This window comes from Rhinatrema bivittatum, chromosome 1 (assembly GCF_901001135.1).
Source record: "Rhinatrema bivittatum chromosome 1, aRhiBiv1.1, whole genome shotgun sequence".
Classification (NCBI taxonomy): domain Eukaryota; kingdom Metazoa; phylum Chordata; class Amphibia; order Gymnophiona; family Rhinatrematidae; genus Rhinatrema; species Rhinatrema bivittatum.
Window position 1 is genome coordinate 264,482,732 of NC_042615.1, and position 13,606 is coordinate 264,496,337.

The following is a 13,606-nucleotide window of genomic DNA, read 5'->3' on the forward strand; positions in this document are numbered from 1 at the left end:
ATGCCTAGGCGCCTAGGAGGTCTCAGAAAGAAGCATGGTGGACAGGGACGCCCATGCTGTGTCGGAGACGCCGAGGGTTTCGGCAATCAGCACCAGAGGCAGCCATCCTTCCCAGGGAGGAGGAAAAGAGTAGAAGAGAGATGAGGCAGAGCGGTTGCAGCCATCTGCGACCGAAGGATGCAACAATAGTAGATAGTATGATATCCTAGAATATTTATGATTATGAACTATAATATGTATATGATGTGGTGTTGAACTAGTAGGTGAATGTTAACACAAAGTATGTGATCGTTGACCATGAATATGAATGTGGATATTGTAAACCACTGTGATCTTCTTTTGGAATGACGGTATTTAAAATGCCTAAATAATTAAATAGATAAAGATTTGGGAGTCTCAAAAAAATTACCAAAAAGCCAGGCCAAGACAGAATTGTACTGTACATGTGGCTCTCACTTAGAGCAGCAGTAGTGGTAATTCCAGTGCTCTGTCTAAATTGCAACCAAATCTGGCCTGCTGAAATTTCCTCCATAGAAAGTACAAATCTAGACTTGGGAAAAATGGTTGGCTTATTCTATTCAAGTGCATAGCACTATGGAAAATAGGGATGTACTGATTTAAAATGACAGCAGCTCTTTTGTTTCATGGAGTTTGCATCTGTTTCAAACAATGAAATTCACTTATGTTCCCCGACTCTCTCCTTCTCTCAGTTCCTACTCTGGATGAATGAGCATTAATTCCCATTATGGACTGCCCGTACTCAATGACTATTAAGCCCCTTTCTTTATTCCAAAAGATCAGTCTTTAGGAGCCATGCTGCCCTGAATCTTTAGCCATCTGGTACTTTTGAGACAGTGAGGCAACTATTAAGCCTCACGCCCTCCTTCCAAAGAATCACGGTCTCCATCAGCAGTGCTGCCGTGGATCTCCAGCCATCTAGTTCTTTTGTGCTGGAGAGGCAAAACCCTAGCAAATGAAGTAATCATCTGCAAGAGATGTTTCTCTATCTGTGGGCCTCATCCACCATTCTCTGGCATAAAGCATGCTGGTTGCTTTGGAGTGGAGACAAAAGCTTGACTGAAGGGATGACTTTCAGTACATTGCAGAAAGGCAGCTGTTTTGCTATGTATGAAACCCTGACCCAGAATCAGATCATTTACCAGTGATTTAGCACCAGGTTCCTCATGAATATGTGGTGTATTCTGGGAGAGAGGCAAGCATTTTCTGGCCATGCTCCAGTCCTAAGGTGAATGGCTATACTCAACAGCCAGACAACCAGCTATCTCATGCCAATCAAGGTCTCACTGCGTTGTGCTATTGATCCATTTAGGGGGTATTCTGACTTAGAGGCATTCAGTCATAATCCCACAGATAGTAGCTGTTATAGAGTCTCAATTTAGTGGACCCTTAGGCCAATCTGCAGGAGACTGGGATAGGTGTTCAATGTCTCTAGTATGTGGCAGGCTGGGAGGCAGATGTTCAGGCAAGACGTAGAGGTGGTCTTCACCCTAGACGCTGGTGCTCCCCCGGGAGGAGCCCGTAGGAGCCCAGCCGCTGGGACTTAGGCGGCTTCACCCTTGGAAGCCGAAGCCCCCCCTGGGAGGAGTCCGTAGGGGCCTGGCCGCTGGGACTTAGGCGAGTTGATGATCAGGACAGAGAACTGGAACCAGACAAGAACTGTAGCAAGACTCGGGTACTGGAACCAGGCAGGAACTGTAGCAAGATTCAAGTACTGGAACCAGGCAGGACCTGTAGCAAGACTTGGGTACTGGAACCAAGCAGGTACTGTAGCAGGCAAGCTGGAACCAAGCAAGTACTGTAGCAGGCAAGCAGGAACGGAGCGAGTACCAAGGCAGCTCACTCCGGGGCACGAAGCAACAGGGAACCAGGAGGTAAACCTGTTGCAAGGCAAAGACTGGGTGTCCGCGGCCGGCTTATCAAGGCCATGGCGTCTGACATCAGGAACTGGGCGGAGTCACCTCTGGCGGGAAACGGCCTAGAAAAGCGCCCAAGTGGCACGCCTAGAAGCAGGGCATCCATGGGAGGCTTCCCGGCGGCGTGGTTCCCGCAGGAACGCCGCCGAACAGGCCGCAAACCAGGCCTCCAGAAGCGGGAACAGGTCCAAGAGCACGGAGGTAAGGGTCTGGTTGCGGTGCTCGCGACTGTAACCGTAACAGTAGCTTCACGCCATTGGTTCCTCAGTCAAGTGATACACCAAATTTTTGAACCTGTGGTTCCTCTTATACTGAACAGAATTACTATTTCAACAACACATGATCAACAGGGTAAAACTAACTTGTCTCAAGACAGTCTAATCCAAGCTTATATTTCCTGTTATTGGGTGAACAATCCAATGCTTGGTGAATTCTGCTTCACACTGATGGGAAGAGCTGACATTGCTATGAATAATCAGCCACCATAAACTAGTTATCCCTGTGGTAACTTTTCCGACATCTCTTGCTTAAAAGTAAAAAAGTCAGATTTTTACCTATTTTTTGAATTTCAAGTATTCAACTTCTGACCTCACATCCACAGTCAAAGAATTCCACAATTTAGGACCATAAAAACTGAATGCAGTAAGCCATGTAACTGAGAGCCTTATTTCCTTCAGACTGGAAGATATAACAATTTTTGTAATGAACACAGAACCCTGAAAGGCTCATAAGTCTTTAGAAACCTTGCCAAATACTTGGTAGTCCTCTGTGAAGATATTTAAACATCAAAGACAAGATTATAAATTGAATGCAATCACTAACTGGCAACCAGTGGAGATCATGCAAGATTGGCAAAATGTGATCAAACCTTTTTGGTCTCTCCACTAAGCGTGCTGTTGTATTCTGTTGGTAGTTTCTGGTGCATGAGAGTCAGGGCTCGTTGCTCATCAAACCAGTCCCTCCTGGGGCTTCCCTGAGTGAACTTGGAAAATCTACTTTTTCTGCTCAGGCAGGAGGGAGAGTCAGCGGTTACTTTCAGTCAGTTATCCCCTTATCTTCTCTGTAGTGGGTTCAGACTATATTGGCAAAATGGGGTTTGCGGTACCTGGTGCAGGAGAATCAGGACTTGCTGACTACCAAGTCTGGGACTTCTGCCGCAAAGGCCTGCACCGTGGAAACATGTTCTATCTCACTCAGTATTTCATTTCTTTTCCTATGATGGATCCTTAATTCATGTCATTACATTGCCAGGTGACTGCAATCAGCCTGAGCTACCTGGAGAGTGCACCTAAGGGACCAACGACTGGGCAGGTGTAGGAAGCCTGTTGATCTGAGCTGGAGCTTTTGTTTTTTTTATACATGTTTTAAAATGATAGTGCATCCCTCATGGATAAATGTGCTGTGAAAATAAACAAATGATAATAACGATATCACATGCATTTTAGTTTACACATAGCACTTACTTGTAGTTGGTTAGATTGAAAAAAAGACCAGAGGTCCATTGAGTCTAACCTTCTTCTGATTGCTGAACATTTCTCTTTGCATGATAATATAGGGGAAGGAAAAAACATTGTGAATTTGTAGTCAGTTCTGCAACAGTGAAAATAAATTAATTCCCAACTCCAAATATGGCAATTGGTTTAGAATGATGGATTAGCATTTTTGCCTAGTGTGTAGCTATTTTGTCCCACCCATCAATATCGTTTGCCTCCAAAAAAATTGTTCAGTTTAGTTTTGAATTGATTTAGGGACCTAGTTACTAAACCATGATATTTGTCCACAGTGAAGAGTACCACGGGATTTGCTAAATTACAGTACTGAGTACTGCAATTTAATGGTTAACATGATATTTATCCATGTGTTGCTGCAGCCAGGAACTCTGTGTGTTCCCAGCTGCGGCAATGAGCAAAGTTGACCCATCTTGGGCCATACTCTTTTAAAGGGGCAACATTGACCCAAGAACCCCTACCCTCATCCCATGTCAAAAAAATCCCTGTGGATCTAGTGGGATCCCTTCCTATTCTTCCCCTCCTGCACCTCTAGTCTACTGAAAAAAATTTAAAATAAAAGAAATTTGTTACCTTTGGCTCTGCACCATAGGTAAAAAGGCTTGTCTCTTTCTTTAGTGATGCCAATGTAATCAGATTCATTAGGCCAATATGAGAGATTAGACCTCTATTTAAGTATCAAGTGACACTATGGGACTTACATCTAGTTCTTAAAGCAGGGCATCTCTTTATGAAGTGGACAGGGACTTTAGTGGGCATTTATAACTTTGGCCAGGAAAGCCCCTCAAACCCTTCTCAGGTTTTCAGGATATCTCTAATGAATATGCATAAAATAGATTTGTAAACAAATGAAGCAGTGTTTATAGAAATCTATCCCATGCATATTCATTAGAGATATCCTGAAAACCTGAGCAGATTAGTGTCCACGGGGTCTGGAATTTGCCTACCCCTGGTATTTTATGCATAGTTAAACATTTTCTTCCAAAGGTCATATTTTTCCATAACACTTGCTCAACACTGCTTGTTACCATTTATGACAGAGTGGTCTGGGTCAGAGGTGCCATGGGCAAATGAATGCCCAGCACCATAGATTTTTCTCCTATAAGATCCCATGCTCCTTCCTCTCTCCCCCCCCCCCCCCCCCCCTTAGAGTATTCTTGCCCTTAGTGGTCCCATGGGACCGGGTCTTGGCATGCAATGTGCAAATACTGTTGGTTTTCCATTGGGTTGGTCCACTAAAGCAGAGCATTGGCAGTGATTGGAGAAACTTTTTCCCCCCATAATATTGCCATATCACTGCTCTGGGAAGGTATTTGATCTGGGCTGTTATTGGCAGAATATCCAAGAAGGAAAATTGCCTACCTGTTATGTGAGTTACATAAAAACATGTAATACTGTGGCAGTTGAGAACTGTAAGGTCCATCTACTCTGCCCAGTTCTCTTACTGTTTTAATACAATAGACCCCAATTGATTTCTGGCTTTCCATTATTTCTTCTCAACTAAGAATCCTTTTCCTAGCATGTAGACAGGTGGACTCAGGACCAGTGGTTTTATGCTCCCCTGCATGCAGATGGAGACGGAACAAGCTGATGTTACAGTATATATAACCCTTCAGTGACCCCAGCCTGGCAGTATTCGCTGTATCCAGCAGATGGTGGATGTGCACCTCCCTATGGGCATGGCTTTGAGCTTTTTGGAAGGAGAAATTTGAAATTCTAAACTCAGGAAAAGAAAGCCTCGCTCTCCTGTGGTGATACCTAAAGGTCCCTCGCCCAGCTGAGGATTCCTGAGGTGATTTCCGTGGTCCCTCAGAGGTGTGCCTTGGTCCGGTAGCTGGGTTTCCCGGCTTGGACTTAGCTGCTAGTTCAGCTGAAAGGCAGTGGGTGCAGGAGGCCGAGTGCGACGATGACTGCAGATGCCCTCTCCCCCCGCAGCCGGAGACCGTTTCTGTATTTAGCTGGTAAGAGCTGAGTTCAGGTAAGATTTTAAAAAAAGGGAAGTTTTACCTTTGAATCAGAGACAGTTAGAGGGGTTTCAGGACTTCCTCTGGTCTCCGTGCTCAGCACGCATTATTGATGTTCGTTCCTGCTCCCTTTGGGGTTGGGGAACTGGGCAGCCTGGCGAGTTGAGCAGCCCCCGGTGGAGTAGGCCCCACACTTATGCTTTTTTCTTGCATGCTGTGTGGTAGGCCGTGGCAGCCATTTTCGAGTGATCCTGTATGTATTCTGCTGCCCTCTACAGGCCGTCGGTGTGCACAGTGTGTCGGCTCTGCACACGCGTTGTGCGCTTGGTTTTTGGGTGCACATTTTACGTGTACAATTTTTCACTGTTCTCGCACTTAGCTTGGTGCACAGGTTGTGCATGTGCCTTGCCGCGCTTTTTTTCTAGGTGCTTATTTTTTGTGCGCATTTCCCTTTTGTGCGCAAGCCGTTCTGATGTCGCCGATAAGCAAGAAGCCTAAGCATCTTCCTATTTGTGTTGCCTCTCATTTTAGGGCTTTTCAGCCTGACCTAGCTTCTAATCTGTGTTAGCACTGCTCAGACGCTCAGCGAGAGTTGTCTTCCTCGGATTTTGCTAAGCCTAGCTCTTCCCATTCTGATGATGGGTTGGTCATGGCCTTGACTGCAGGGATGCCAGATCTTGGTTCTCCCTTGTCTGGCTCCTCTGCTGGCATGTGCAGTTCTGTAGATCCAGCTTCAGTTTCTTCTGGGCTTGGTCTGGACCCGGCTGCTTTTTCTTGGGTGGAATTTTTTTCAAGGCTTACAAGCCTTTCTTCAGGCACAGTCCTCTGCTTCCCCTATTCCTGTCCAGTCAGACCCTCAGCCGGTGGCTGCTCCCTCTTCCAGCCCTATGCATAGGCGCCGGAGCTTGCCTTGGCTCCCTGCAGGTGTTCCCTGACAGGAATCCGGATGGCACTGATCCTGATTCCCTGGAAGATGGGGAAATTCCTCCAGGGCTGAAAACGTATCGTTTTGGTTCTTTCTAGAGAAAAACCGCTGGCCCTGATTTCCCAGACCTTGAAACAGCTGGGTGTCCCTGGTTCAGATGCCATGTCAGAGCAGAGGAAGGATCCCATTTTGGTTTCTTTACGTAAAACCTCTTGTTTTTTCCCTGTGATGGATGCCATTCAGAAATTGATTGATCTGGAATGGGACGCCCCAGAGGCAAATTTTAAAGGTGGTTGGATGTTGGAAGGCCTGTACTCCCTGGATCCGGCTGTGAGAGAGCATTTGCATTTTCCCAAAGTGGATGCACTGGTATGTGCTGTCTCTAAGCAGACAACTATGACCATAGAGGGAAGAGCGGCCATGAAGGATATACATAATAGAAGGATTGAGGCTATTCTTAAGCAAGCCTTTGAGGCGGTGGCGATGACTTTACAGATTGCTTCCTGTTGCATTCTAGTGGCGAAATCTTGTCTGCTTCTCTCTCAAGAAGTTGAAGTGTCTGGAGGGAATTCCAGAGCGGTTATGGAGCCTGCTGCTTCCTTCTTAGCAGATGCGGGCTGTGATTTGGTCCGTACCTTGGCCAGAGGAGTGGCTTTGGTGATAGCAGCCAGGCATCAACTCTGGCTGTGAAATTGGTCAGCTGAAGCAGCCTCCAAAGCTAATCTTACCAAGATGCCCTTTAAAGGTTCGCTCTTGTTTGGAAACGAGTTGAAGAAACTGGCAAGTAAGTGAGGCGAGTCTCTGGTTCCTCGGTTGCTGGAGGATAAGAAGCAGTTACAGCGCCCCTTTGGTATGAGGGGTCATCTCCGGGATTCCAGGCATTTTCGTCCTACAGAGGGATGACCTTTCAGTGAACTCGACCTTTCAGTAGGTCTCAGTCCTTTCGTCCTGGACAGCCCAAGAGAGGAGCAGGCTTGGGTGGCGGACCTTCCCAAGCTTCCCAATGAAGGATAGCTGACCCACCATCTGGAACAGGAAATAGGGGGACATCTCTCTCTCTCTCTCTTTTCTCAGAGGTGGGTCAAGATCACATTGAACTAGTGGGTCCTGAAGGTGATATGATATGGATATATGCTGGAATTTTGTAATATTCCTCAGGATGTGTTCATGGTGGCTCCTTGCCACTCCCCGCAGAAGAAGCAGGCAGTGAAGTTCACGCTTCAACGGCTCCTCAGGCTGAGGGCTGTGGTTCCGGTGCCCACTTCTCAAGAAAGTATGGGTTCATATTCCATTGATTTTGTTGTGCCAAGAAGGAGAGCTTCTTTCGTTCCATCCTGGATCTCAAGGGGTTCTACCGTCATTTGAAGGTGGCTCATTTTCTCGTGGAAATCTTATGCTCTGTGATAATGGCAGTGCAGTCAGGGGAATTTCTGACCTCCTTGGATCTATCAGAGGCTTACCTTCATATTCCCATTTGATTGGAATACCAAAGCTTTCTATGCTTTGTGATGTTGGGGTGCCATTATCAGTTTTGGATCACTGCCCTTTAGTCTAGCCACCGCTCCCAGAACATTTTCCAAGGTTATGGTGGTGGCGGCGGCCTTGCAGAAAGAAGGAATCCTGGTGCACCTGTATTTGGACGACTGGCTGACTCTGTTATGATATTGAGGTGTTTGGTGGATTCTCAGGGGCAACAGTGTTGGTATCTCCTATGGGGAGGAGCCCCCGTAGGAACTGTAGCAGCGGGCTAGACTCAGATGCACAAACACAGAGATACACAAACACAGCTTGTCTGGTTCACCAGAGGTGGCAGTAGAGAGGGGATTAGATAGCAACAGTCTGTGATCCTTGGCATGGGAGACCCTTCCCACAATGGTGGTATAAGGTCCCGATGCAGATGTCCAGTAAGGCACTGTAGGAGAGATAGACTGGCAGATGTTATAAACCACTCCCTTGTAGCTGAGTAGATAGATAGTAGATAGTGAGCAGTAGAAAGAGGATAGATATTAACAGTCTGTGATCCTCAGAAGGAGGAGACCCATTCCACAATGGTGGTGTAGGGCCTGATGCAGATGGACAGCAAGGAGCTATAGATAGACAGATTGGGAGAAGTAGTACTCACTCTCTGTAGCTGATAGGTAGTGTTCCAGCAGGTTGAAAAATTGGTAGCAGGCACCAAGATAGACACACATGCCCTCGAGGAGCGATTACCTGTAATTAGGATAGGCATCTGTAAATAAGCAAAGGCCCCCCGAGGAGCGGGTACCCAGGTTAGTAGAACCCCGGAGGGTGGAGGTAGCTTCCAGCAGAGTAGAAGCGTCAGAGCATCTTCAGACCAGAGCGGATCCAATCTGATCTTTGCTAACCTGAATAGCAGTAAAAAGAGAGGGCTTAAATCCCCACAGAGGTGGGGAATTTCCGGGGCTGGCCCGGGGTATTTTCCGCGCTAGACCCTTTAAACGACGGGTTGATGTCGCTGTGCGCGTCCATACGACGTCAAGGGGCGTGGCCTCGACAGTGGCAATGCTCCTGCTGTAAAGGAAGGCCTCTCAGCACTTCCAGGCCCGCCGATCCGCTGCAAAGGCGGTAAGCACGGTCGGCCACATCCTGGGTGTTCGATCGGCACAACAGACTCGAGCCAAGTCTCAGAAAGAGAGCCGCCTGGTGATATACAAGGTGATCTCCTTATTGGAGGAGCTCGGTTGGGTGGTGAACCTAACCAAGAGCAATCCTCAGCCAATCCAGTCAATGGAGTATCTGGGGGTCCATCATGACACGGGACAGGACAGAGTTTTCCTACCAGAAGTTCTGATCCAGAAATTAATGTCTCAAGTGCATCAGTTGATGAACACCATACGCCTGATGGTGTGGTCCTATCTACAGGTGCTCAGCTTAATGGCGGCTACTCTGGAAGTAGTGCTGTGGATAAGCGCTCTCTGCTTTCTTGTTGGAACCCGCAGTCTCAGGACTATGTGGTTCGGCTCCACTTGCCGATGGAAATCTGCTACCACCTCCAGTGGTTGTTGCAGGAGGTTAATCTGAGAAAGGAGGTTCCCTTGTCCTCTCTGACCTGGTTGGTACTCGCGACAGATGCGAGTCTCCATGGTTGGAGGGCTCACTGTCTGGAGTTAATAGCCCAAGGGCGTTAGAATGCCAAAGAGTCCCACTGGAACATTAATTGCCTGGAAGCCCAGGTGGTATGGCTGGCATGCTTGCAGTTCAGCCACAGGCTGTGGGATGAAATGGTTCATGAGATGTCAGACAATGCAACGTCGATGCCCTGCATCGGTCATCAGGGAGAAACCAAGGGCCAGCAAGTGTCGCATGAAATAGACCAGCTTATGGAATGGGCAGAAGGTCATCTGCAGAGAATTTCGGCCTCTCACATTGCAGGAAAAGATGATGTAAGAGTGGATTTTCTCAGCAGGGAGAGTCTGGATCCAGGAGATTGGGTGTTGTCAGCCAAGGCGTTTCAGCTGATAGTGGATCACTAGGGCCTTCCGTTCCTAGAATTGCTGGCGACTTCTGGCAATGCGAAGGTTCCTCGATTTTTAAGTCGCAGGAGAGATCCGTGGTCCCTGGGAATAGATGCTCTTGTACAAGTCTGGCCGAAAGACAGATTGCTTTATGCCTTTCTTCTGGGGCTCTTGCTGGGAAGGATAATTCACAAAATCAAAGGCTACAGGGGGCTAGTACTCCTGGTGGTGCCGGACTGGCCCAGACGTCCATGGTATGCAGATTTGCGAAGACCCCTGGTGGAGGCCCCCCTCGTCTTCCACCACACATGGATCTGTTGCAGCAGGGGCCTATTCTTCACGAGGATCTGACTTGGTTCTGTCTTAAGGTTTAGTCTTTGAGAGGGCTTGCCTGGTTATTCCTCTGTGGTGATTGCCACTTTACTCCATGCTTGTAAGTTCTCCACTTCCTTGGTTTAAGTGCGGGTTTGGAGAGTTTTTGAGGCCTGGAGTGAGGAGCGGGCTGTTCTGCCTCGTTCAATTAAGATCTCTCTCATTCTGGATTTTTTTGCAGGATGGGTTGAATAAAGGATTGGCCCTTAATTCCTTAAAAGTGCAGGTTGCAGCTCCTGCCTATTTCAGAGGCCTGGAAAATGGTGTGGCCCAATTTTTTGAAGGGAATGAAGCATCTTAGGCATCCATTGTGGAGACTTAACTTAGTGCTGGATTTTTTTTGCATTCTGACCACAGCGTAGCCTTTCCTTACGGTTGTTGAGCTTGAAGACTGTGTTCCTGGTGGCTATATGTTCAGCGTGTCGAATTTCTGAGCTGCAGGCCTTGTCTTGCTGGGAGTCATTCATTCAGGTGACTCCAAGGGTGTTACAGCTGTGAATGTTCCATCTTTCTTGCCCAATGTGGTCTCGGACTTTCATTTGAATCAGTCCGTCTCCTTGCCATCCCTGGATAAGGTCTGGAATGTGTAGGAATATCACCTCTTGTGCTCCTTGGATGTCAAGCGACTTGTCGTGCGGTATCTGGAGGTCCCTGAATCTTTTCAAAAGACAGATCGCCTGTTTGTTCTCCATGGTGGGAGTAAGCGGGGTGCTCTGAGTTCACGGGCTACCATAGCTCGCTGGATTAAGGAGCTAGTCACGACTGTGTAGGAGGATGATGAAAAGCTGTTGCCTACATAGGTTAGGGCTCATTCCACTAAGGCTCAGGCAGTGTCATGGCGGAGGTTAGTTTGTTGTCTCCTGTCGATATCTGCCGAGCTGTGACGTGGTCCTCCTTACACACTTTTTCCAGGTTTTATTATCTGGATGTGCAGGCCTGGGAGGATGCAGCCTTTGCATGTATGGTGTTGATTGGCCTGCAGGCAGCCTCCTACCCTGTTGGGGAGTAACTTTGGTACATCCCACTGGTCCTGAGTCCATCTGTCTACATGCTAGGAAATGGAGAAATTACCTACCTGATTATTTCGTTTTCCTTAATGTAGACAGATGGACTCAGCTTTCTGCTCTCGGCTGCCGCATGAGTGTGTCAGTAGTCCTCCTGTGGGGATCTGGGACCCAAGGAATTACTGGTAATTGTTCATCCAGTCCCTAGCTTGGGGTACCTAGAATCTTACGTGAGTTCAGGATTTATGATTGGTTGAGTACAGTTCTGGTTACCTGTTTTAAATCATGTATTTTAATCAAGTTTTTTGCAAGTCTATCCACAGTTGCTTTTGTAGAGAATACTGGCAGGCTGAGGTCACTGCAGGGCTATATATACTGTGACATCAACTTGCTCCATCTCCATCTGCTTGCAGGGGAGCATAAACCCACTGGTCGTGAGGCCATCTGTCTACACTAAGGAAAATGAAATTATCAGGTAAGTCATTTCTCCATTATGCTTATCCTTTGCTTCTTGAATTCTTTTACTATTTTTGCCTCTATCATCTCCACTGTAAAAGAAATATTTATTAATGTTATTCCTGCGTCTATCCCTTTTGAGTCTCATAGCATGACCTTATGTTCTAGAACTTACTTTCCACGGGAAAATGCTTGCTTCTTGTATATTATTTATATCTTTGATGCATTTAAATGTCTCTTTCATATTCCCTTTTTCCTATTCTTCTCTTTAGTACACATTAGGTCCTTAAGTTTCATTTTATCGGACTTTTGGTGCAGATTGTGATGCAGTTATTATATAAAGATATAATAGAAAATTTAGAAATCATATGCTGTTGTTGGCGAACATGTTATTTATTTTGTGTTATGTACCTTGAAGTTAATCCATTATAGCAGTGTTTTTGACCATACAATATTCAACATTTTCTGTCTTGGGAAGAGATCTTAGCTAAGGCAAAGGAGCCAGATATAGCTGCGTTTTTTGGTAGGCCTCTTTGATTAGACGGTTCCCCCTAATTGAGAAGAAAAAAGTATACTATGATTTGAGCTGCTATTGTGGAATTCTGAGTACCTGAGTAACAGTTGTAAAATGTTAGTGTTTGCCTGTCTTGTGAATAAAAAAAAAATAAAAAATCAACTTTGTGTGTCTATATTTTTAGTGGATGATGGACTAGGATTCCTACCAACTTTTGGACCCTCTTTTGTAAACATTTATGGCAGTCCAAGAGAGTTTACTGGATTTCCAGACCCATATGAAGAACTCAACTTTGGGAAGGTAGGATTAAATATGCTATCTTGCTATATATGTTCTACTTGTGATATACAAATGCATATATATGTCTGTGGCAATATTCAAAACTTTTATTTTACTATAAAAAATGCATTTTGGAAATTGCTTCCTCCATATGTGGGTAAAGGTAACATGCTGCGAACTCTTATCTGCATAAAAAACATGGGCAAAGTTAGGTCTGGGGAGGGAAAGTATGCACAGTGATTTCATTTTTAAATTACTGCTTGTACCTGTCCCCCATGCAGGCGCAGAGTACAAGGATACAAAAATAGCCAACATTGTGCATGCCAGCCAAATTTTCAAAGGAAAACTCAGCCCATAAGGTTTCAAAATAGTCTTTTCTATGAATAGTTGTTTAAAAAGGAATTTGTTTGGTCTATTCCTTATCATGTGACTTAAAGATTTCCTTGTAGCTTTGTTCTCGCATGGACTGTTGTATTTTGTGAAAGTAATAGTTCATGATGCAAACTACCATTTATCTAATGATTTCAATTTTTATTTTGGTGTGTTTGTTAGAAATTTGCATATATGATGTATAAGCAGATACTTGTTTTCACAACAGTTTTGATAAATACCTAAAATTATAAAGGAATAACTTTTTAGTATGTTTTCATATTTTTTTTAGGGCTGTCAGTGTATATGGTGCTGTTAAACCTAATTTACTTGAGTACAATGTCCATGTCCCAAAGTGTTTACAATCGAGGATTGATAATAGGAAGGATAATTGCTTTGCCCAAGATCATATACTGACCCTGGCTATAAAAAAATTTCTAAACACTTTCAGCTAGCAATTTCAGCTATCAATATCATTAAGAAATGGAAAGTTACATGGAACTGTTGAAGTCAAAGCAGAATCTGGAAGACCAAGAAAATTTCTGCTAGAACTCTTCAAATACTGGTCAGATTTGCAAAAGAAAACCCATAGACCACTGAAAATCACTGAAAAGTTTAGCTGACATTGCAGTAGTTGCTACAGGTCTACAGTACAGTGTTACTTACACAAGAATAATCTGCCAGGAAGAGTTTTTAGAAGGAAACCTTTTTTTATGATCTCATCACAAAATGGTGGAGGAATAGCCTAATGATTAGAGCAGTAGGCAATAAACCACAGAAACCAGGGTTCAAATCCCATTGCCAC

The 13,606-nt window shown here is 45.5% G+C and overlaps 1 protein-coding gene across 4 annotated transcripts in view; it reads left to right on the forward strand.

The window, feature by feature from the left end:
- DYSF (dysferlin) overlaps positions 1–13,606 on the forward strand; it is a 731,032-nt gene that overhangs the window by 185,829 nt on the left and 531,597 nt on the right. For all 4 annotated transcript variants that reach the window (XM_029594483.1, XM_029594497.1, XM_029594488.1 and 1 more), the window contains exon 17: positions 12,338–12,453. In XM_029594483.1, coding sequence (XP_029450343.1) covers positions 12,338–12,453 — 116 coding nt within the window. The remainder of the gene's footprint in view (positions 1–12,337; positions 12,454–13,606) is intronic.